Source organism: Pelodiscus sinensis, chromosome 1 (genome assembly GCF_049634645.1).
Source record: "Pelodiscus sinensis isolate JC-2024 chromosome 1, ASM4963464v1, whole genome shotgun sequence".
Taxonomy (NCBI): Eukaryota; Metazoa; Chordata; order Testudines; family Trionychidae; genus Pelodiscus; species Pelodiscus sinensis.
This window is the reverse complement of record NC_134711.1, coordinates 95,548,587-95,573,993: the sequence shown is the minus strand read 5'-3', so window position 1 is coordinate 95,573,993 and position 25,407 is coordinate 95,548,587. Positions and strand designations below refer to the sequence as shown.

The 25,407-nt window shown below is 47.9% G+C and overlaps 1 protein-coding gene across 7 annotated transcripts in view; it reads right to left on the bottom strand.

Moving 5' to 3' along the window:
- The window catches only part of SYN3 (synapsin III), a 390,200-nt gene that overhangs the window by 215,410 nt on the left and 149,383 nt on the right, over positions 1–25,407 (bottom strand). For all 7 annotated transcript variants that reach the window (XM_075938194.1, XM_075938231.1, XM_025178914.2 and 4 more), the window contains 2 exons: positions 19,634–19,790; positions 319–408 (listed from right to left, as the gene is read on the bottom strand). In XM_075938194.1, coding sequence (XP_075794309.1) covers positions 319–408; positions 19,634–19,790 — 247 coding nt within the window. The remainder of the gene's footprint in view (positions 1–318; positions 409–19,633; positions 19,791–25,407) is intronic.

Sequence of the window (25,407 nt, the reverse complement as noted above, 5' to 3'; positions counted from 1 at the left end):
TGCAAAGACCAACGTGGACACATCCAAACAGACCTGTTCCCTGCCTATGACAGTCAACAATTTATTTCATTTCATTTCATTTCATTTTTTTAACCATTTCTCATTCTTTCAGTGTTCACATAGTGTCCTTCCAAGAACTGAGGGGAAAGAAAAGAGGCATCCTGGACTGTGTTCTATGCCTGATGTTTTTCTGCTAGTAATTCATTGTCTGTAAAGTCAAGGGTGTTGTTTAAATTGTCAGGGCTCCCTTCCATTCCCAATCACAGATTCTCTGCTTCTTCCTCAACTATAGCATCAGAATAAACCAAGGACACTTACCATCTGCTTATGGCTTGGGAAGAATGTTTGCTCCACAAGGGGGAACTTCTCAGGACCCAGCGAATTGAAGATTTTAATTAGCTGAGAAAACTAAACAGAGAGAGAGAGAAAGAGAGAGAATGTCTGTTGTTAGACAATGAATCAATTCTTTTAAAAAAGGCTATTATGAATGGGGTGGGGGAGGAATCACATTATCTTCTCCCACCCATATTTCTTCAATTGACAATGTTGAAAGATATGGGCATAGCATGCTAAGCTCTGACTACCTTTTAGGAGTGCATAAAACCCATGTCTCTCAAGAGAAGGGAAGGAGTTAAGTGGAGAAACTGGAAGATGACCAGCTTGCATTCAATTACAGCTCCACTATTATAAACAGGCTTAGCTTTCATAGCACAGAAGGGCTGAGAGTAAAGAGAGGGCAGCTTTTCTTGAGAGTCTGCAGGCAAAAGCTCAAGACACACATGCTCAAGGAGTGCTTGGGACAGAAATATGTAGCACCACTCATGTCTCGCAACAAAACAAAATAGAGCTCTCTTCCCCCATGCAGCCAGATACAGGGTTGGTGATGTTTCTTAAAGGTATGAGGGTAATCAAAAGAGACACTCATTAGGGACAGTCTTCCACACCAGAGGGTCTCAGCATTTCCAGACTACTGTACCCCTTTCAGGAGACTGATCTGTCTCAAGTAAGCCCAAGTTGCAACTCATTTAACAACTACTTGCTTACAAAATCAGCCATAAAATTACAGAAGTGTCACAGCGCACAATCACTGATAAATTGCTCACTTTCTCATTTGTACCATATAATTATAAATCAACTAGCACGTTTACCTGGTGCTGGAGGGTGAAGAGGACTCTGGGCAAGGGAGATGTGTATAGGGGGTTTGGTGGGGCAGGGGGCAAAGCCCTCCCAAGATTCATACCAGGGCTGCTTGTTTTTCCTCTTTCTATCCTCGTGAAGGACCAAGAGCAAAGTGCAGTTTGTCTGCCCCCGGCACTCCCAGCCAGAGTGAGGAATGTAGCAAACTGCACTTTTCTCTAACTCCCTCGTGAAGGGGAACAGACAGCAATGTACCTGTATGAGTGTGGGGGGAGGAGCTTCAGCCCCCCACCTTCCCTAAAGGGTGCCTGGGATGGGAGGCTCGGGGCTAAGGCAGTTCCAGATAGGTGGGTGCGCCCCCTAGCCAGTTCCTTTCACCTGCCTGGTGATTCTGTCTCTTTTCTGTATGGTTTTATGAGAAGCAATCCCATTCCAGGCACATCCCATTGTCCTAGCACAACCAACATTTTACCCTGCTTTAAGTTATGAGAAGAGGAAGCTGTATACTGAATCTAGTGGTCCTAACCCTTACCATTTAGGAGAAACAGACAAACTCAAATATATAGTAGATTAGAATATAAATACTGTACTTACACTTCAGGTGCATAGAATATAGAGCAGTATAAAATCATTGTGTGAAATTTTAGTTTATACTGACTTCTCTAATGCTTTTTATGTAGCCTGTTCAAAAACTAGGTAAGTATCTGGAAGACCTCTTGTTGGGAACCACTGTTCTACACCATGCAAGTTGAGTGTTGGGTAAGGAAAGCATGAACCCAATGTCTATTATATAAACATCTTGTGACAAGTCACCAATATGACATGCATGCAGCATGGCGCACACTGAATAAAATAGAGAAGGGTTCACCTCTTACTTCCCCATTTATCTTGGGGGCCAACGAGGACCTCAGAAGGAATTTCATCTTCTTTTTGACAATTTGAAATTATCTACACACTCTTATGCAGAGTCTATTGCCTGCACACACACTCCCTAATCTTTCATTGGTACAAATGAAAAATCTAATATTGAAAAGGTATGCAAGGCTGTGGCACTCTAAGGCTGCGTCTAGACTGGCTGCTTGAATTTGCACAAGAACACTGACCATCTAATGTAAGATTGTCAGTGTTCTTGCGGAAATACTATGATGCTCCCGCTCGAGAAAAAGCCCTCTTGTGCAAACACTTTTGCACAAGAGGGCCAGTGTAGACAGGTAAAAACTGTTTTGTGCAAAAAAGCCCCAATGGCGAAAATGGCGATCAGGGCTTTCTTGCGCAAAACCGCGTCTAGCTTGGCACGGACGCTTTTCCGCAAAAGCATCCGTGCCAATCTAGACGCTCTTTTCCGCAAATGCTTTTAATGGAAAAACTTTTCCGTTAAAAGCATTTGTGGAAAATCATGCCAGTCTAGATACAGCCTGAGTTAAGACATGTAAGTTCTATGGAGGACAACTTGCCAATATCAGTAGGAGATTAAAAGAGATAGTAACAGGTGAAGTAATCATTGAAATTGCTTATGGGAAGATTGCCGGGAGGATCTGTGTTCTTTCTGATGGAGATTCATGTAGTCACCATGCAGTGTGCCTAAAGTGTATCACTAAGTGTTATAAGCACCATTTAAATAGCAAAGCTCCTTATTGACAACTAAGAACTGGTGATGTTGCAGAAAGAGGGCTGCTCAATTTCTGAGTTGAGAAGAAAAGCTCATATCAATTTGTTTTTCTGGGTATTTAGAGAATTTACTGGTCAGGACCTGCTGAAGCTGGAAGCAAATATACTAATAATTCTACCTACTGCTGACATAGATAATATGGGCTTGGCAGAAATCGATTTTTTTATAATTTTTATGGAGAATATAAATGTTTATTTATAAGCACCTTTATCAATTTTTATTGATTTAAATTTTCAGTTACAGGAAGTTATGGAAATAGGTAGTAAGGAGGGACAGGCAATTTTTTAATGGCAGGACACACAAATTCAAAAAATTAAAGTTTTATAACCATTAAAAATACAAATTGTCAACATCATATGTCAAAATATGCCAAGTAAATATCCTTAAATCAGACTTTAATACATTTTCAAGTATTTGTCTTAGTTTGCCTACCTATACATTTCTATTATTATCCATGAAAGTATTTCCTCATCTGTTTGTGGATGTATGGTGAAATCAACAATTATCAACATTTACTGATAAAAATGTAATCCTTTCAACCCTAGTACTATGTAATCAAATTCAGAGCTAAGACTATGAGAATGTTCAGAGTTCTATTTGCAAAGAGATTCACAAACTGAACCCGATGGTTCCACTCACAAGGCTCGATTGTCAGTCAACTCCCATAGGTTCTTTTGGAGAATTAAATGTAGTTAATTTAAATCTCTATTATGGGGTAAGTTCAACTGTGGAAGATCCTTATTGCAAGCACACTCCAACAACTTCTCAATAAAACTTGGGATTCCTTTATCCTGAAAGAAATATTTTCAATGGAGTTCCAGGACTGGTTGGGGGAAGATGATAGCAGCTCAAGGAATAATGGACTCAGAGCCTTGAGAGAAGAAAATTCGTTAGCTTTCCAGCTGTGAGAGCCACCTCAGCCTATATTTGCTGAATTTTCCTTAGGATTGGCTGAGGCGCTGGCTCCATTTACTAACTAGGAGATCAACGCAAAGGAGATCAATCTCTCAGGGATCAATTTATCAGGTCTATTAAGGACTAGGGATATTAAAATGCATTTATTTTTGCAAACATGTATCCGCTGAAATTTACAGTGGTTACACATTTACATGTGGGGAGGGGGCAGGCAGAAGCCGGTATTCATTGCGAGATGGCTTTTAAGCTCCCCCATCCTTGTGCTACTTCCTCTGTATCAGAGGCAGCAGCTTAGGGGGGCAGGCAGTTCTGTGGGAGCTGATGTTTGCAGGGAACTGGGTTTTAAGCTGGCTTCTGCCTGCCCCCTATTGTGTTGCTGCCTCTGTGGAAAGCAGTAGAGGGGGGAGGGAGGTGGATTTCTCAGGAGCCAACACATACCTGCCCATTTTCCCTCATTGCCTCTGTATCAGTCTCGTTGGTTAATCATAACATGGGTACACATTCATATCCCTAATAAGGACCCTGATCTAACTGCTGATCTAACTCTGCATGGGTCGTGAGGAGGAAGGGAAGTCGACTGGAAAGTTTCTTCTGTCCACTCCCTGCAATGGGAATGCTGTGGAAATTTCAGACTAAGATAGCTTGACTCCAGCTATGCTACTCACGTAGCTGGAGTTGTGTAGCTTAGTTCAACTTTGCCCCCCTAATGTAGGCCTGGCCTTAGCTTCATAAAGGACTGAAGTTGCAATTACAAGGTTCTGTTCAAGATCATGGGAAATGTGATGGAAGTATTTTGTCCAGGGCTACTAAAAAACCTTTGTTTGGGTCTCCTTCACTGCACTGCAGTCATTGCGCCACCTTAGCAAACATTTCTGATTACTAAATTTAACCCTTTCACTTCCTGGCGAAGAAGCAGCATTTTGGGAATCAAAGGAAGAGTCCTGTATGAAAAATACAGCCAGTTTGTAAAAAACAAACAGACTGAAGGGCATGTGCTAGACATTAGGCCACCAGAGCCATCCCATCCATAGGATGAATTGGGACCACTGCCTCAGGCCCTGTGCTTTTGAGAGCCCTGCAGCAGCCATCCTAACAGCCCTATGGACAGGAGGGATCCAGGGGATTATAGGCAGCGGGGATTACCCTCCTTCCACTCACCATGCGGCTAATGGGAGCCAGAGCAGCCCAGCAGCCTGTTCCCCTTCCACTCCACCCTGCCACACCACCCTCTCCTGGCCCGCTGCATATGACTTTTCAGTGGCAGCAGGAAGCAGAGCTTTCCAGCCCCAGGGTGCTCTGCTTCCCACTGTCGCAGAGAAATGGGGATGCAGTGGACCAGGAGGGTGACACAGTGAGGTGGAGCAGAGCAGGCTGCTGAGCTGCTCTGGGGCAGAGCTGAGCCATGCGGACACTATGGCAGGCCCTTATAATCTCCCAGGCTCCATTGCTCAGGAGAGGCAGTAAGAGGGAAGGGGAGGGGCCTGCAGTGGTAGCAGGGGGTTGACCTAGGTCTTGCACCCCCCCTTGCAGGCCACATACCGAAATGGCGGCTGCCCTTGTAGACAAACACAAATATTTCCTGTTCTAAATTACGTGGGATGAAATTCAGTGTTTGAGAAAATCCAGAAATCTTCCTTCATGGCATAGCTCATCACCCCCTCATGCACATCAGCAGATAAGAGGAAAGACTCGGCGGCTAGAATAATTTTTGTTGGCAACTAAGGTGTTGATTTTGAGGAAAGAGGACAGATTGTGTCTCTTAACTACTCACACTACACCTACACATCCCAGAGAAACAAAACAAAACCCTATTTTGACTAGCAAAGTGAGAAAACAGAACTTAAAAGTTACACAAAGTGAACTGGAGACAGAGAGAAAGATAAACACACTGGCAAGAAAGAGATATGCACACACAGCACATGCAGATCTACAAACACAGACACATAGATGCTGTATATATGCTACCTTAGGAAAATAACTAAAGCTATTGAATAACTGTCTGGCTTATACATGGTATATTTGCTTGTTAGTTTGCTTTATTTCTGAGGCATTAGGTATTGGCTACTACTGTAGCAATGGGTGTGACGCACACATGCTGGTAAAGAACTGAACTATTTTCTGTCCACCTTCGCCATTAAAAAATGAGCAAGAATTGACCTCAGTAGCAAATAGGTGCAATAGGCATAGTACTGTACAAGAGACGCAATAGGCATGGTACTGTACAAGAGAAACCAATGAATTGATCCAGTATAGAAACTCTTAGTTCTTGTTTAGACAAGAACTAGGGTTGTCAAGCGATTAAAATAATTACTCACGATTAATTGCGCTCACTGCTCCTTTGAAATGCTGTGGCGGCATTTCAAAGGGGCAGCACTGCGGAAGCCCGGTATCAGCTGGAGTCTGCAGCTGTCCCCAGGCTCAGTGCAGCGCTGCCCCAGCATTTCCAAGGGGCAATGCTGCAGAAGCAACTGCTCTATGGGATGGAGCTGTGAGGTTGCCAACTCTCCCGACGGAACACCATTGCCCCAAATGTTGTCTGGTGGGTCCAATCAGGAGAGTTGACAACCCAAGGCAGAAGCAGGGAAGAGAAGGAGGCTCACCTGCAGCCTAAACGGAGCAGTCAGGAGCTGCGGGTGGTGGCAGGTGCAGGCTGCAGGACTCAGAATGAACAGAGGGTGGCCGAGCAGCCAGCTGGAGAAAAGCAGCTCTTTGAAGGGGAAGCACCATTTCTCTCCAGCTGCTGGCTCCTCCCCAGCCCTTTGGGGTGTGTCTAAATTACATGGCTCTGTCGATGGAGCCATGTAGATCAGGCTGATAAGCAGAGGGAAATGAAGCCATGATTTAAATAATAAATAATAATAATAAACAGCTGATCAGCTGTTTGTCGGCTCAGCGCGCTAGTCTGGACGCTCCCGCGCCGACCTGAAAGCCCTTTATCGATCTCCCTGTTACGCCTCGTAGGATGAGGTTTACCGGGGAGGTTGATAAAGGGCTTTCATGTCGGCAGGGGAGCATCCAGACTGCCCCAATCTGCTGACAAACAGCTGATCGGCAGAGCGGGGCAGTCATTTAAATTTAAATGAAGCTGCGATTATTTAAATTGCGGCTTCATTTCCCTTTGCCAAACAAACAAATCTACATGGCTCCATCGACGGAGCCATGTAGTCTAGACGTACCTTTGGTGAGCAGCGGCTGGCGGATGGGACTGGGGGCCATCAGAGCCCATATACAGCACCCAGCTGCACGGGCACCATGACATTTGGGGCAATCTGGTGAGCCAAATTTCATGGTGCCCCATGCAGCTCTGTATTTTGCGTATTGGTAGGGATGGCCTTGGCTCCATTGTAAGCCCTGATGCCTACACTGCAATCAAACAGTCCTGTAGCTCAGGGTACGTCTACACTACAGCGCTAGTTCGAACTAACTTAGTTCGAATTAGTTAATTCGAACTAAGCTAGTTCGAACTAGCGCATCTAGAACTAAAAACTAGTTCGAACTAGCGTTTTGCTAGTTCGAACTAGCGCGTCCACACTGATTGGACGCAGGGGGGCATTTAAGGGCAGCTGAAACCGGTTCTGGCAGGGCATCAGGTCAGCAGTTGCTTTGTGTGGCTGCTGTCTGAGGCTATCTGAGGCTCGTGCTTAAAGGGACCCCCCCTGGACAGCCGGTTCTCAGCTTTTCCTGCTTGCTTGCCAACCTCGCCGAGGGACAGCAAAGCGTCGGTCTCTGTGCCCGTCTGTGTCGGTGCTTCCCTTCGGGGGGGCCGCCGCAGGTGGCAACATGGAGCCACGGCTCGCCCTGCACCTTCTGGTGCACGTTCTGGACTTGCTGCTGCAAGCCTGCCAGCAATGGCTCGAGGCTGCCTGGCACCACCTGGGGAACGTCAGCCCCCTGCCTCTCCGCCTGGCCGCCCTGGGGGCCGTGGAGGAGCCGCGGCGGCGCCCCGGCACCGGCGTGCCCCGCCGCATCTGGCGTCTGGACACCAGCAGCGACTGGTGGGACCGCATCGTCCTGGAGCGCTGGGACGACCGACAGTGGACCCAGAACTTTAGGATGAGGAGGGACACCTTCCTGGAGCTCTGCGAGTGGCTCGCCCCTGCCCTGCAAAGAAGGGACACTCGCATGAGGCCCGCCATCCCCCTCCAGAAGCGGGTGGCCATCGCCCTCTGGAAGCTCTCCACGCCGGACAGCTACCGATCCGTCGGGAACCAGTTCGGCGTGGGGAGATCCACTGTCGGAGCAGTGCTCATGCAGGTACGGCGCTCGTCGGCCACCGAGCCGGGGGGGAGGGGGGCTGCGAGGAGGGGATGGGCCGCCCCAGGGACAAAGGGGGGGGCGGGAGGAGGCGAAAGCGCCCCGCACCGGAGGGGTCGGGCTGTCCCGGCCGTACTACACGCCGCCAGGGGGGTTGCTTCCGGGAGTGGGGCGCGGGGCACTGCCAGGGCACGCACGCTCCCAGCCACCCGGGCGCCCCACTGATTGACGCTTTGCTGTGTCTCTCTCCGCAGGTGGTCAAGGCCATCAACCGGGTGCTGCTCCGCAGGGTGGTCCGCCTCGCCAACCCGGATGCCGTCATCCGGGGATTCGGCGCCCTCGGCTTCCCCAACTGCGGGGGGGCCATCGACGGGACGCACATCCCCATCCGTGCCCCGGAACACCAGGCGTCCCGGTACGTGAACCGCAAGGGGTACTTCTCCGTCATCCTGCAGGCCGTATGTGACCACCGGGGACAGTTGACGGACATAAATGTGGGCTGGTCCGGCAAAGCACACGACGCCCGGGTGTACCGGAACTCCTCCGTGTGCCAGCGGCTGCAGGACGGGACCTTCTTCCCCGACCGCCACATCAGGGTCGGGGACGTGGACATGCCCGTCTGCCTGGTGGGGGATGCCGCCTACCCACTGCAGCCCTGGCTCATGAAGCCCTACACGGGACACCTCAATCCCTCCCGCCAGGCCTTCAATAACAGGCTGAGCAGGGCCCGCATCGTGGTGGAGGGGGCCTTCGGGCGACTGAAAGCCCGCTTTCGATGCCTCCTCACCCGTCTGGACCTGGCCGAGCACAACATCCCTCCCGTGGTGGCGGCATGTTGTGTGCTCCACAATTTGTGTGAGCGGAAGGGGGAGGCTTTCTTGCCAGCCTGGATGGCTGAGGCTGACCGCATGGCTGGACACTACGGTCAGCCCCGCACCGCCGCCGTCCGGGAAGCCCAGCGGGGGGCCATCCGGATCCGGGAAGCCCTGCGGGAGAGCTTCCAGGTGCAGGAGGAGGAGGACTGACCTCTCCCTGCATGCCCCACCGGGGCCTTCTTCCACCCTACCCCCCCTTCCCCTTTCCCCTCCCTACCTACTGTCAAATAAAGACACCTGTTTTTCCAACAAAAACGTCTGTTTATTTCACAGAACTGGGGTGGGGGAGGGAGGAATGAAGGTGGGAGAAGGGAGGGGGAAACCTGGGACGAGGGAGCTGGAAGGGGAGGGGAGGGAAGGGAGGAAGGGAAAGGAAAGCTCAGGGGTGGGAGTCTGGGTGCCTCTCCCGTCTCGCCACACTGCGGGTCCGGGGGCGTCGGTGGGGAATGGTTGTGGAGGGGGGGGGCAGAGAGGACAGGGGGTGTGGAGGAAGCAGGAGCGGAAGCAGGAGGAGCAGGAGGAGCAGGGGGAGCAGGGGGAGCAAGAGGGGGAGCAAGAGGGGGAGCAGGGGGAGCAAGAGGGGGAGCAAGAGGGGGAGCAGGGGGAGCAAGAGGGGGAGCAAGAGGGGGAGCAGGGGGAGGAGGAAATGGAAAGCGGTCTAGCAGGCTCTGGAGGTGGCCTCGCAGGGCACGGCCCTGCTCCTCCAGGGCCTCCAGACTCCTCTGGCGCAGCCTGAGGTCCTCCTGGACCCAGTGGTCCTGGAGACGGAGCTGTCGGTCCAGGAACCGGAGATGCCGCCTCTGGTAGTCCTCCTGGTTCCTGGCTGTCCTGCTTGCCCGGGCGCGGGCGGCTGCTGCAGGCGGGGTGGTGCGCCCTGCAGTCCCCGGTGCTGCAGCTGTGGTGCAAGAAGACCAGCGGTCAATTACCCCAGGGGCCCAGGTGTGTGAAACCCAGCTCCCCTCTGCAAGGCCAGGGCCCCTGCAGGATCCCCAGCTGCTGCTCCGTAGTGGGCAAGGCCCAGGCGCACGGTCCCGGGGCTCCCTCTCGCCCCAGCCCCCCGTACACATAAGGGGAACACGAGGGTACTCACAGGTGGATGCCTCCCCGGCCTCTGATGATGCAGGCGAGCGGCTCTGTGGGGTGCCTCGGGGGTCCCGGGTCCTGGGAAGGCTGGCAGCAGGCTCCTGGCTCTCAGAGCCCTCTTCCTCCTCCTCGGTGTCCAGGAGCGGTCCCTCTGCCCCGGGGTCAATCACGTCCCGGGGGGCAGGGACGGCATGAGGCCCCAGGATGCGGTCCAGGGCATGGAAGTGGGGGCAGGCCTCCGGGTCAGCCCCTGGCAGGCAGGCCCGGGAGTAGGACTGCCGCAAGTCTTTAATCTTGCAGCGCACCTGCTCCCGGCTGCGCTGGTGGCCCCTGGCGGCCAGGCTGGCAGCCATGCGTCCATAGACGGCCGCGTTCCGGTGGCTAGTGCGGAGATCGTGGACATTTGAGGCTTCCCCCCAAACCTCGATGAGGTCCACGATCTCCGCACTTGACCAGGCGGGCGCCCGCCTTTTGCGCCCCCGGGCAGGCTCCCGGGAGCCGCCAGGCTGGTCGTGGGGAGCAGTGGAGGGCTGGGAGCCCTCGGATGGCTGGCTCATAGTGTGGCAGGTGCAGGCTGTGCAGGCACGGGTGCTGGCAGCCTTGCAACTGGCACAAAGTGAGTAGCCAGCCCGTGGCCCTTTAAGGGCTCCGGGGCCGGGAGGGGGGCAATAGAGTTTCCCTGGTGTTGGCCAGAGTGGCCACCAGGGAAACCTGGGAAGCCTTAGCCTCCCACTAGTTCGAACTAAAGGGCTACACAGCCCTTAGTTCGAACTAGCTAGTTCGAACTAGGCGTTAGTCCTCGTAAAATGAGGTTTACCTAGTTCGAACTAAGCGCTCCGTTAGTTCGAATTAAGTTCGAACTAACGGAGCGCTAGTGTAGCGCATAGGAAAGTTAGTTCGAACTAACGTCCGTTAGTTCGAACTAACTTTCTAGTGTAGACATACCCTCTGAGCTCCGCAAGGCTTGTGTCTGCTGACATAGGCCAGCCATGGGGTTTTCTTCATTACGTGTAGGCATACCCTGAGTCACCTAGGAGCCTAAATCTCTTTGAAAATCTATGGCTCTTAGGCTGCTAGGAGATTCAGAAATGTTTACTCTGAGTCTTCAAATCTCCCCGATCCTCTGAAGAGGTAAATCTGTTCTGCAAAATTGTGGCCATTACTGCATGTCATTACACTGTATGAAATCCTGCAGTGTTTTGTTCTGTAGCTTTTATAACATTGATTATTAAAATTGGCTAACATCCCAGTTGGCGTGGTTACAGTACGACTTTTACATTATTCTGAGATCCTGAAATTTCATTATTTTTGTCTGGCCTCTGTGAAATAGCCATTTTCACTTAAAACCAGTTCAAACTGTGCATGTGGTCAATGCAAATTAATTTTCCATTCCTTCAAAAATTGAGATTTGACATACTGAAAAATTCACCATTATCATTCAAAAATATGAGTGTACTTTTGGGCCTCAATTCACTCAACAGTTGGGTGGAATCATTACAGATGGTTAAAGGGAAAACCTCACAAAATTGTGAGTTTCTCATGAAATTGGACCATGTTTGAAAATTCAAACAAAACCTCATTTTCCAACCTTACTTATTTTCATTTTTCACACAACCCTTCGGTTATGTCTGTCCAGTAAGTTTCCAATCAACTTTGTCAAGCAGATTCCTTCTTTCAAGATGCCTATTTTGCAATCAATTAATGAGAAACATTGTTTGTCCCCAAGAAAAACTTCGTGTCTCTGTCTCTTGTTTTCTGACTATCATAAAATCTTTTGATTTCAATGTTAGAGAATGTCTCAGAAACCAAAGGCATGACAGAAACACATACCTGAGCCAGCTCCAACCAGATAAAGCCACTAGCAGTGCCAGATGCCAGCTTGAGATCTTAGATTAAGTAAATTGCTTCATGGATTTAGGTTTTTTTCTTGTTTGTGTAACAAAGTACACTCACTTCTCACAAGTTGCTCCTGGCTGAGGAAGTGTATCTGCACACTCTCTCTCTCTCTTTGTTCTTGTTGGGTCTTCACTGACTCAGCCCTCCCTTCAAGTCATATATAGTCTGTGTGATAAAAGCAAAGCAAGCCCCTTCCAGGGTACATGGCCAACAGGGGCCTCTCTCAGGCCTTGTCTACTTTTACTGGGAGAATGGAGATGTGGATATTGACCTCTGGGGTTTGATTTAGTAGATCTAGTAAAGACCTGCTAAATTGACCACTGATTGTGCTTCTGTGGACTCTGGTACTCCACTGAGTTGAGAAGAGTAATCTCCTGTCGATCCTCCACATGGGGATGCTACAGTAAGGCGATTTAAGGTAGGTCGACTCCAGCTACGCTATTCACATAGCTGGAGTTGGTACCTTAGTTCAACATCGCCCCCTAGTGTAGACCTGGCCTCAGTGCCCTCTGTAATGTCTCTCTCAAGTTGTTTCTACTCCAGTATGGAGTAGGGCAATGCCCCAGGGCTCCTTCCCTAGAGGCAATGTCTTTGCCCTCTCAAGGCCTTTCTGGCCCCAGCTGTTCATCTGTACCACCACTGTTCAGTTCCCTTTCTGGGGTGCCTCAAAGTACAGACCACTTTTCTAGTGTCTGGTGAGAGAGTGCGTGGGGGTGGGGCGCGTGATTCAGGCCCACCTTCTACTCTGGGTCCCAGCCCTTGCACTGTATATATACCAGCAGTGGCGGTGAGTATAATAGGCAGGAGAAGGCATTGCCTTCCCAAACCGCCAGCCTGGCCCTGCCCACACTCTGCTCCCAGAATATCTACTATAGGTGTACTGCGGGCAGAATGTTACTGCTCCTGAGTGCCCACCCTCCCCATGCTCCAGGACTGGGGAGGCGGGGGTTGTGTGCTGCCCCACTCCCTGTGATACTCCAGGTGAAGGGGTCCTTGGCTCCCATGGGGGCCAAGGCCTGGGCAGAAGGAGCAGGGATGGGGGCTTGCCTCCCACAGCCCTGTCCTCACCCACAACCCATGTATAGCAGCCATCTGCCACATTCCTTTAAATAAACTGTATTACTGCTACAAATTCCCTAGGTCACTTCTCCATGGGTCTAGCACATTTTTCACTATTATCACAGGACTTTGTCCTGGGCAAGTCCCAGCCCAGAACTAATTTGGGTTCCCCTCAACATCTGTCAGTTCTGCTAAGTCCAAGGTCATACATCTTCCTCAGCTAGCCAGGCATATCCTCCACTCTCTTCCAGATCTAGCAAGGAACTAAACTCAATTTGGGCTGGCAGCTCTTTTTATATTAGCCTGCTGGGCCTCAACTAGCTGCTTCCCACACAGTCATTCTAGTCAGCTTGCAGGACCTCTCTACTCTCCTCTTCTAGGGTGGAGTATGGCAGGGCCACCGTGAAGCCTCCAGTAGGGGCCTAGTCTACTCAATCATAGTTTGTTGTTTGGGTGTAGGTGGTGGGGATAGAGGGGTGTTTGAAAAAAAGTGTTTAAATATTTTTAAAACAACTAGTAGTCCTGTGGCACCTTAGAGACTAACAAAAATATATAGGTTTTCTGGGCAAAACCTGCTTCATCAGATGAGCTGGAGAGGGATAACAGGAACCCAGAATTTATAATAGAAAAAGAAGGGGGGAAAAGGTACCTGTCAATAGTCATACTAGTGCTAATGAAGCTAATTAAGTGGGCTGGAAGTGTCCCATACTTAACTTTTGATATAAAAATGAGGTGTTAAATGCTGGTAAGGCTGCCTTTATAAGGCAACATCCAGTTCAAGGCCAGGGAAACAGTGTCAAATTTGCAGATGAATGTTAATTCCACACTCTTTCTCTGTAGTTGGCTGGTGAAATTCCTTTGTAGAAGAATGGCGCCTTTTAAACCCATTAATGAGTGTCTACACAGGTTAAAATGTTTCCCTACAACAGGGGTGGAGAACCATTTTTGTGTTGGAGGCTGCTGAGCCACAGAAAAATCAGTCAGGGCCCGGGGAGACAAGGGCTGGAGTGTCAGTGCAGGCTCCCCAATGCTGAGGTAGGCCCTAAGCCTCGGGGGCCAGATCTAGGCAACCCAGAGATCACATCCAGCCTTAGGTTCCACACCCCTGCCCTACAGGTTTATGTGTGTTACCATTTCTGATGTTTGACTTGTGTCCATTTATCCTTTGCCATATCCTGTTTGGCCAATATACAATATTTTTTTAGTCTCTAAGGCGCTACAGGAATACTCGTTTTTAAAGTTACAGACTAACCCGGCTACTCCTCTGTAAATATTTTTAAGCAGTTTTCTTGACTTTCCTGGGACTGCCAGGGTTTTAGGAGATAGTACTCACCATGGGTAAAGCAAGGCAGGATCTGACCTGGAATAGCTATAACAGAGGCACTGGCAGAGCCAATTTCTTCCACACAGTCCTGATAGCCAGCTTCATTTTATAAGGCACTGACTTGTTAATTTTATTTTATTTTAGACTCCTAAAAATATCCTTGCCACTTTCCTCTATAGGCCTGTGCATACTAGCGTACACAGTTACAAAAATGAGTTGACAAATGTCAACCAAACTTATCCAGACTCAATCCCAGGCTCAGTCTGAAGGCACAGAAGTGGCCCACCATTACCTTTCCCAGTAAAAAGCCAGTGTCAACAAATGGGCTTTTCACCAGACCTCAAAAAAATCAACAATCTCAGGCTCTGTCAGACAGTGGAAGCCACCTTCAACGTTAAGGGCCTTACATTGAAAATGCCTTCTCAGAGTCCTAGGCATTCAAAACTAAGGACTAAGGAGATGATTTCTCTGGGAGGGAGGACCCAAACTACATAGCGCTTTATAGGTCAGTATCTGCACCTCGAATTGCAGCCTGAAGAAAATAAGACACTAGTGTTATTTATTATTTGTGTCAGATTACTACTGTTGACACTGCTAAGCAAGAAGGCCATTATACCCTGTGTCATAACCAGAAGTGCTGACCAGCACCTGGTGACTAAGGGGTTAACTTTGTACCTACCAAGGTATCGGATGGTCAGCCAATAATAGTGCAGGTAGAAATTTCAAACAGGAAAAGAGGGGTTTTCTTTCTCCTTCTTTGTTTTGAGAGGCAGAGCAGTTTCTCCCAGATATTAAGGGAGATGCTTCTCTCTCCAAGAACGGACTTCTTAAAATGTGTAAGTAGGGAAAAGTTTAGATAGTCCATCAGGGTTTATTGTTTTCCTTGTTTGGGAATTTGGAAATAATGTCTGAGCTTGTTAAGTGGGTTTTTCCCCCCCTTTTGTAACTAAGGGTGTGTCTAGACTACATGCCTCCTTCGACGGAGGCATGTAGATTAGCCAGATCGGAAGAGGGAAATGAAGCCGCGATTAAAATAATCGCGGCTTCATTTAAATTTAAATGGCTGCCCCGATCTGCCGATCAGCTGTTTGTCGGCAGATCGGGGGAGTCTGGACGCGATGCCCCGACAAAGAAGCCTTTCTTCATCGACACAGGTAAACCTGGTTTCACGAGGCTTACCTGTGTCGATGAAGAAAGGCTTCTTTGTCGGGGCATCGCGTCCAGACTCCCCCGATCTGCCGACAAACAGCTGATCGGCAGATCGGGGCAGCCATTTAAATTTAAATGAAGCCGCGATTATTTTAATCGCGGCTTCATTTCCCTCTTCCGATCTGGCTAATCTACATGCCTCCGTCGAAGGAGGCATGTAGTCTAGACACACCCTAAGCCTTCAGCCCAGGGACTTTCCCTGAGTATCTATATCAAATGGTGGCTCTTTCCCTCTAGCCAATTTACTATGCTTGCAACTGTAGTTTTGTTTTGATAATGAACGATTGTTTCTTTTTTCTAATTAACCGGTATTAGTCGATCTTTGTAACCTGGAAGGTCTGTCTGTGTGTATCTGCATTTCTTTTTCAAGCTCTTTTAGGGAAAAAAGAGCTTGGGGTGCCCCTGGGATTGGTTTCAAGTGTCCACCCCTGTTTGTGGGTTAAAAGCACTTTATGGTGGCAGCTGATTCCCTAAAATCTGGGTATTAGGATTTTGGGGGGAAGTTTTTGTACCAGAGCCTGTAGAGGCAAGGTTTTGGAGTGCTCGTGAGGACACAACTTCTTCATTTGTCGTGCCAGGGTGGGGAACAGCCTTGACACCCTGCACCAGGTGTGTCTATATTACGAAGTGTGATTGACTCATGTTAAGCTGGCTTTCTGCTGATTACTTTTGTAAGTCACTTGGGTGGTGCGTGCACTCTTGGCTGTTTGTATCAGTGCTGCACTTCCTTACCAGATGCAATTGTGCAAGGCCTGCAGCAGATCTAGGTCTCTGGGCATCCTAACGAGGGCAGTGGGTCTGTAACAGGCTCTCTATTTGGCTATGCCTGATTGGATGGAAGATTTAGCAGACAGGCTCTTAAGTCCAGCACCAGTTCAATAGTCACTCACAGCATTCACCTATGGCTGTGATAGCTCCAGCTTACTGCTAGCTTTTGCTCCTTTATAGATCCAGTCCTGTTCCTGCCTTGTCTCACTGGGTATGTCTACACAGCAAAGTTATTTTGAAAGAACAGCCCTTATTTCGAAATAACTTTCCAAGAGTCTACACAGCCAAACCGCTATTTCGAAATAAATTCGAAATAGCGGAGCACTTATTTCGAATTTGGTAAACCTCATTCTACAAGGAATAACGTCAAATTTGAAATAGCTATTTCAAAATAAGTGCTGTGTAGACACTTATTTCGAAATAGGGGGCTTCCAGCCTTCCCAGGGTGCCCTGGTGGCCACTCCAGCCTCAACCAAGAAAACTTCTCTCCCTCCTCCCCTCCCCGGAGCCCTTAAAGGGGTAGACTCTGGCCAAGTGTCTGTGCCAGCTCCAAGCCTGCCAGCCCAGAGCCAGCAGTCACTGCCCTGACCCAGTGGCCCCAAAACATGAGCCAGCAAGCCACTGGCAGCCAGTCCTCCACCGCTCCGCAGGAGCAGTCTGTCAGCTCCCAGGAGCCTGCCAGGGCCCGGAGAAGGCAGGCGCCTTCCTGGTCCAGGGAGGAGATTATGGACCTTATTCAGGTTTGGGGGGGATGCCCCCAACATCCATGATCTCCGCACTAGATGGAGGAATGCAGCCGTCTATGGCAGGATAGCTGCCAGCCTGGCCACCAAAGGCCATGTGCAAGCCCAGGAGCAAGTCTGCATGACAATCAAGTTGGTCCGGAGAGACCCCCCCCCCAACCCTGAGCCCTGACCTTCCCCTCCCTCTTCTTTCCCCTTGCTTCCCCCTTCCAGCTCCCTCCTCCCAGGTTTCCCCCTCCCCTCTCCTACTCTCTCTTCTCCCCTCTCCTGCCTCCCTTCCCCAGTCTCACCAGAGTTTCAGTCCCTCCCACACAGTTTTATTAAATAAAGAGAGTTTGTGTTCATGAAAATACGTGTATTTTATTTGACATCAGGAAGTTGGGTAAGGGAGGGGTAAGTGGAAGGACATGAGGGAGGAATGAGGCACAAGCCCCCAGTGGGGCAGACCAGGGAGGCTCTTAGTGCTCCTCAGGGTGGAAGCTCTCCCGCAGAGCTTTCTGCATACTGACAGCCCCCCGATGGACCTCCTGGATGGCAGCCTGCAGAAAGTGCAGCCAGGCTCCAACAACGCATCCAAGAGAAGCACCAGAGTGCCCAGGGGCAGCTCTGGCTCCATGTTGCAGAGCACGCAGAGACAAAATGCTTTGCTGTCCCTCATTGAGGTAGACAAGCAAGAAGGGAAACCTGAGAACTGGCTGTCCTGGGGGGACAGGGGTCCCTTTAAGCACAGACCTCAGATAGCCTCTGGCAGCAGCCCTACACAGTAAGTCCTGACTTGGTGCCCTGGTGGAACTGGTTCTGGCCAGCCTTAAATGTGATTCAGAGTCCACTCAGTGTGGAAGCACTATTTCAAAATAGCAAAATGCTATTTCAAAATGCATTTTGTGTGCAGACGCGTTATTTCGAAATAAGCTATTCTGAAATAACACTGTAGTGTAGACATACCCACTCTCAGTAACCTGGTTCTGAGCCTTGGCTCCTGTTTTTTTACTCCAGTTCTGACCCCTGGCTCTGGCATCTGGCCTCTGATGCTTGTTCCAGTCCTAGGAACGACCATCCATGTCCTGGTCACTGAGCACAACAGGTGCGAAGGATGAAGATGGTTTTTGTAACACAAGCACCTTTCGATGAGGAAATGGACTGAAACGGTCAGTGCCAAAAGGAGTAGTCACAAGATATCAGTTTTAATCATTACAGACCTCAGATGAATTTGAGCCACCCGTCAAGAGAGAGACGACTTAGTGGGTGCAACTGATTCAAAGAAAGCAAAATCTATGGTTAAATAACGACAATAATTGGTTCCTTGTGACTGTCTTTGTCCAAAATTTTGTGATATTTGTGCAACTATACAGGAGGCTTCCTAGAGTTGCGCCAGCAACCTCCAGAGAGGAAATTAGGAAGGCCCTTACCCTCAAACTACAAACACAAAGGGTGGAAACTGAAGTCCATAGTCCTAATGCCCCATAGATCTAGAATTATGAAGGGGAGAATCCCACCCATGAAGCCCAGCACTTTCCACCAAGCTACATAAACCAGGGAAGCCAGCATGGAGAAGCAGAGACAAGCCTCTGCAGCAAGAACCTTTGGACTCTAGAGAGGTCTGACTTTTAATAGCTTTTACTCAGGATAGTCTTTCCCCTCTGCTGACTGGCTGTTTGCTATCTCTCAGGCTTTCCCTCCACCTTAGTCCACCTGTCTGCCACACTCCCACTTTCTCATTACTCTAACCTCTTCCCTTTAATGTGCTGTCTGTTCCAAAATACGGCAGCAGCACAGCCCCGCAGCTGCTTAATGAGCCCTGCCCAGCCACTGGCTCAGAACTCATGCATGAAGCTGCCTGGAAGGGGAGAAGCATTTCTCCCTCTGTGACAGCAACTGCTCTGGCCAGGCAGCTCTATGTGCAAGCCTTGAGCCCCTGGCTGGGCGGGGCTCATTAAGCAGCTGTGGGGTTGTGCTGCCACACAGATTAGAAGGAACACTGCTTTACCTTTCTCTTATTTCAGTGAATCCCCTTCCAACAGAACTCCTCCCCAGAAAACTAAGAACATCCACAAAAGTAACACCCTGTGATGCCAACATGACATTTGCATGTCACTGCTTTGTTCACTCTGCTCTCATGCAATGTCCCCACAATGCTTTGTCTTGTCTATTTAGACTGTAGGCTTTTCCATGCAGGGACTGTCTCTTGTTCTATGTTTGTACAGTTCCTGGCACAATAGGGCACTGATTTTAGCTGGAGTTCCAAGGCACTGACATGATACAAACAATAAACATAGAATCACATAATCCCTTTCATGAATCACTGTCTACATATCCACTAGCACAGGACATGCTGGTGGTTCACACAAATTAAAACGCATTCCTAAGCCAGCCCAGTGAACTATCAGTATTGAACTGTACTGCTGCAAAGGAGATCTAGATTTGGTATCCCATTTAGCCAAGTGACAGGATCTGGGATTACTGAAGAAGCCTTCTAGTTGGGACAGGGATGTTACTCAGAAGCAAGTTGGATGGGTTGATAAATGAGCAATGTTGTCAGGCTTCCAAAGGCAACCCTCCAAATACTTCTCTAAGGCTAGCAGTGTGGTGGCTGCAAAGGCAAGGGCTTCCATGAGAAAAACTTGAGTCTGCCTTTGGAGTGCCATCCCCCACAGAGTTACCCGGTCCAGTGCCAACATAATAAACGTGGATTATCACCTACCACCCATGGCTTGCTGCAGAAGTTATAGACGGAATAGAGGGAGTTGACACTATGAACCCCGCCATATTGAAGGCCAATGATAAGGCTGCGGAAGTCTTCTCCTAGTGCCATGCTGTAGGCATGTTGTCGAATTAGAACAAAGTCAGGCTTAAAGGACCTAGAAGACACAATGAGAGTGATTTATTAAAAAAAATCAGTAGGATTGTTTCCTCCTTTTGCCTCCAGCCTCCCCCTTTTGTTCTTTTTCAAACAGGTTGACCTTTCTGAGACGGCAGTATTATATCAATTATACTATAAAGAAAAATTGAGTGATAAAGAAAATTAACTTCAAAGGCGTAGAAACTCTCCAGACAGATTTGTCACAGTTCCATTTCAGACAGGCTCACACAGGAACAATCTATGACCAGGGGAGCCAACGTCCTCACTGAGCCCTGGGCAACCTGGGGGGAGAAGGGGCCGCTCTCTGATCCTGGAAGGGGCGGGGCCTTGGGAAGAAGGGGTGGGGCTGGAGACTGCCAGTCTTCGGTGCGGCCTTGACCACGGCACGTCCCCCCAGCCCTCTGCGCTGCTCAGACTGCACCATGTGATGCTCCAGTGGTGATTTAAAGGCCCTGGGGTTCAAATGCCACCACTGATACAGTGGCAGTGGAGGTGGCCAAGTGCCCTAGCCCTTTGGAAAAGCTGGGCCTGGGGCAGTTGCCCCCTTTCCCCTCCCCATCAACAGGCCTGTCTATAAAAAATCATGAATTCTCAGGGCGGGGGGAATAATTTTGCCTAGTAATTCTCTTTTGAAAATCTTGGCCATATTTGCCACTTGTTGCAATGTGCTACACCGAAGAGAGAGGAAGAGACTGTTTTCTAATAATGGGATTGGATACTGAAATAAAGCCCAGGGCGTGGGAATATCATGCATGGATTTTAAAGATCTCTCACACATCCACACATATTTCCTTTTAATCGGACTACAATGCATATTGGACACAGGAAGCTAGAACATGAACACCTAGGGATCATACACTGTAACACCATTAACACATTTTCAGAGTCCCCATCCAGTGATAGGCTCACTGCATGAGCAACCAGCTCATTATCTAGGTCAAGACTTGCCCTGGGACCCTTAGGGTTCCAAATGTTGCAACCCTCTAAACAAACTGGAGGCCCTCCAGGGTAAGGCAGTAGGAGATCGTAGAGGTGTGAACCAGATGGAAGTCATTCCTTTGCATAATGTAGCTTAGGGCCAATTCAAAGCATCTGGAAACAGGAACAGAGTTCAACAGTTGGTTCCTGAATGCACTGGAGGGACTTTTCCACTGTCTACAAGGACTACTTTACAGTTAAACAAAGTTTGAATCAAGGACATTGGAAAAAGTTCCGTATTGCATTACAGTTCTTAAGAAATTAGGTCTGTCCCCAGGTCCCATTACTAGAGTCCTGCGCAGATACAAAATTTACATCCACATCTACATTTGTATCTGCATTGACATGCGTCAATGCAGATACCCATGGATATCTGCAGATTTCCCTGGCTCCAGATACAAATTTTGTATCTGCATCCATGTGCACAAAAATGAGCTGCAGATATAGATACCTGCAGATATAAAGTGTATACGTGTGGATTTGCAGGGCTGTACCCATTACCTCACAGATTTTGAACATTTTTCTTGCTATGAGACAATAATTTCAACCCTTAGGATGAATGAACTGGAAATATGTTGGGTTTATAGCCCTGACTTACGTTATTTCCATTGCCCTGGCTGCAAAATCTGAAATGGCAATTGTGAGCCAGATTGTGGCAAACAGTATTGAGAACAAAGCCCAGAGCTTCTTGTGGTTTTAAACTTTCCTTTTTTGCTGGCCTTGGGCTTTTGTTATTAATACAGACATGGCAAGAAGTATACTCTGCCCTTGTTATGAGGCAAGATGCAGAGGCTTTGAAACATCAGACAACCTCCCCTGCAGTATTTCTAACCCACACGGGCTCTTTCATGCAGTGGGCACTAAAAGCGGCCTGTTTCTCAATCAGTGAAGTGTGCAATAAACATTAGGAGGGCTGTACTATTGAATGTGCAGCTGATTTATGGATCTTCCTAAGGTCAATGAGGTGAGGCAAGTGGCGGCCCCATGCTGAGAAACAGTGAGAGAATACAAATCTTGGCCTGACTTCTGCTGACATACCATGTAGAAAGCACCCACCAGCCAGCCAACCATCCCCCAAAAAGAAATTAGCTCATTGGATGCCAAACATTCAAGATTCAGTGCCCCCAGCAGGCTGCTGAAAATTCTAGATTCTAAGCAACCAGATGCTCTGGGGTTGTTACAAGCTGAAACAGAGTTGAAAAAGCTTCAGCCTGCTAGAAATTTAGGAGAAACTATGGACTTTTAGATACCAAGAAAGCAGGAAATCCAAATATAACAGATGGAAATGATAATGCAGAGTAAATGATTGTCCCCTGCTATCTAAAGTCTGTATCTTATATGAGAATAGGATCAGTTTCATTGGTCAGAACCCCTCCACTAAAAGAACACTGGGAGAGACAAAAAAGGTGCCAGTAACCACTGACAAGAGCATGATTCTTCTCCTGGCTATAACTCTCATAAGCAACAGCTGAGAAGTGGATCTCTCTTTGGAGATATGGGGAAATAACTATATCTCAAGGTATCTTGAACAATGAAAAACAAGAGGAACGGGAGCAGGTTCTGCAACCATTAAGGAAAAAGCAGCAAGTGTGATGAAGAGGAGCCTTCTAGGTATCTATAGAAGAGAAGCTGAACCTAGGAGGAAAATTGGAGGCTGAAGGGTAGAAATTGCAAGAAGAGAGATCAAAAGGAAAACAAAGGGCATCAGCGCTTGGGGAGGTGGTGAACCAGCAGCTCATTAAGGGTAATGATGTGATTAGCAAGCAGCTGTGTGTCCTAGTACCTGGGAAGTAAGAAGCTTGGTTCTCACTCCGAAGAGGATTACTCTCAATTGATGCAAATTTAATTTTCTTAGGGGAATAGCTCACTTTGGAAACAATTATTCATTCTGAAGGGTACACTATGTTCTAAAACAATGAACCCTTGAGTTTCAGAATGGCTTATGGTATAACAGTTTCCTTTCCAAGCTCCACTCATCTCCACAAACAAGCAACAGCAATGACAGGCTAAAGAGAAAGCTGACATGTCAACTAAAAGAGAAAGTGTTGAGAGAAGACACACTTTTCAAATAATACTAAAAAAATGGGGCCAGGCAGGTTCTGCAGCATCTATGCACTGGAGTCCCAAGTACCCTGTCTGATGGGGCTAGCAGTGTGGAGATGGTATGTGTGCTCCGCTCTTCACCAATCCATTCAACCCAGGTTTTGGAACTGCACTGATGGGCCTTGTTTGCACAGAACTACATCTAGGCCTCTTGAGCCAAAACCAAGGTTTCCTGAATGCTGATTGGCAGAGAAAGAAGCTGCCCCAGAAATACAGTGGAAAGTAAAAATAGAGCTGAATGTGAAAATCCAGACCAGCAGCTCAGAACATACCAGCAACAACTTGTATTTGTGCCTCATATACACCCTTGCCTACCTTTCCTAGATGGAAGTAGGCTTCCTGAATGCACATGCCCTCCTCTCAACTGTGGTCAGATGGCTGGATCTTTTGGGAGATGGGACAGTCCTTCCTTATCTTAGCCTCTCCAAAAGCCCTTTCCCAAACTAGCAGAACCTAAAGATGCAAGTCCAATTCTCATTTACACTACACACCACTTTGGCAGTGTAAATGAGCTTTCAAATGGAGGTAGCTGTAGCTAGAAAGGCATGCAGGACTATAATATAAATGAGAATCAGATCCTTTATCATTTAACCATCCTCTCACAAAAGTTTCATTTTCAGGTTAAACTTATTTGCAGTATTGTATGGAGTTGTCATCACTAGGCTTGGACTGCAGTAATATTCTCTACTTATCTGTAACTTCCAAACAGTGCAGAGCATAGCTGGCTATCTTCTGAGTAGCACAATTCACCACAAGCTCATTGCAGCTCTCTCCTAGTCTGGCACAGCTTCCTCTTGTGCCAAACACTAAGTGAGTGGCTGCCTCTTACCCCGTACCTCATCATGGCAGTTAAAACTGGCTGGAAGGCTCTAGCTATTGGTTTTCATAGCTAAGCACACCAAAAGTGACAATAGTGGCTCACAGCTGAAGGTCTCCTGCCTTTGGAAGCTGGAAGAGTCTTGACTCTGAGGCAATTGGTTAACATTTGAATGACTGCTTTTTTATCTGCTCCAACAAGTTTTAGTTCTGTTTTCTAAATGGCCAAACTAATTTTAGTAATGGTGGACCCAACTCAGAGATATGCACCCAACTCAGAGATATGGATCCAAACACCCAAGGCACTAAGGAAATTTAAGATCTGAATCCAGATCGTAAATTCTTGGCTCCTGCACAAATATACCTAAATTTGTGTTTCAATGTTTACAAGTGTACCACTTAAGCTGTGTTGGCTGTGGGTGTGATTGAAATTATCAAATAGATTTCTGAAGGAGAAGTCAAGGGAATTTTCTGTTCTCACAAGTAAACATTCCAGGAGCAGCAGTGGTTCTGATAGTGAAAAATGCTCTAAGAAGCACAAGAGAATCAGATCTGAAAATATCATCATCAGGTTCACCAGCTGTTGAGGAATGGAACCCAGCAAATACCACCAGCAAATCTTGCTGGAAGGTGTCATTTCCCATTTCCTAGGTCTGATATTAGACTTAACTCTTCCTGGTCCCTCAGTTGTTTATGGAGATCTCCAAAGAGCTTCAAGAGCATTAGAAATATACATTTCAGGAGTATGTTATGCTTCCAAAACATCTTTTAAGATCCCTTCCTCCTCCCATCAACAAGTTAGCTACATTCAGAAATATTTACTTCCAAAGATTAGGTCAGTTTGAACTAGCACTTTACTTCTGTGTCATTTGAATTTCTTTTGTGACTGAGAGAGAATCACACAGGAGCACAGCTGGCTATCTTTTCTGGGCATTTCAGCACTCACCATACTCCAGGTAGCTCTAAGATGCTTCTTCAGAACAGACATATCTATTGGTCCAAGGACCAGGGAGTCATAAAACTGTGTTACATGCTCCTACAAAGAGCAAAAGGTTGCATTACCGTGACATGTTTTTTCCTTTGTATGATGCCGAGCTTAGGGAGTTTTGACCTTTCAATCGGAGGAGCCTGTCTTTCTGGCTCACAGGGCACTCTGTTTCTCATATCCACACAAGAAGACATCTTGAATGCCAAAGACTGGATTAAAGTATCTTAAGTTTTCTGAGTGGCCTACCTGGTTTACCTGAATTCTCTAAAAAGCCTCCTCTATCTTTTCAGGACTCAAAAAAAGGAAAGGAAAGCGTATAATTGACCAATAAGATACAAAAGGCTATGTGTTGCCAGTGGATTAATGGAGTCTCCAGGCAATGTTCTGAGGCATAAGGCCAAAAACTGGAGTGACTTCAGCTACCTAAACAGTGCAATAATCCCCCAAAGTATGCACTACCACAGGTGTGTCTGAGCGAATATAAAATGGCATTTATTAAATATGAACAAGTCCTGTCTGTGCATTACTTGGGTGTTAGTGACATTGTTATGACATCATTGACAACCAGTTACTGAGCTTGGCTACTTTTGGTTTTACATCCATTATTATATATTTCACAATGTTAGAATTACTGTATGTTTCCACATTTCTCATTATATTAATTTAATATCATAAAGTAGAAAATCTTCTATTCCAACTTCCTGTCTTAATCTTCTACAGAAAGGGGCAA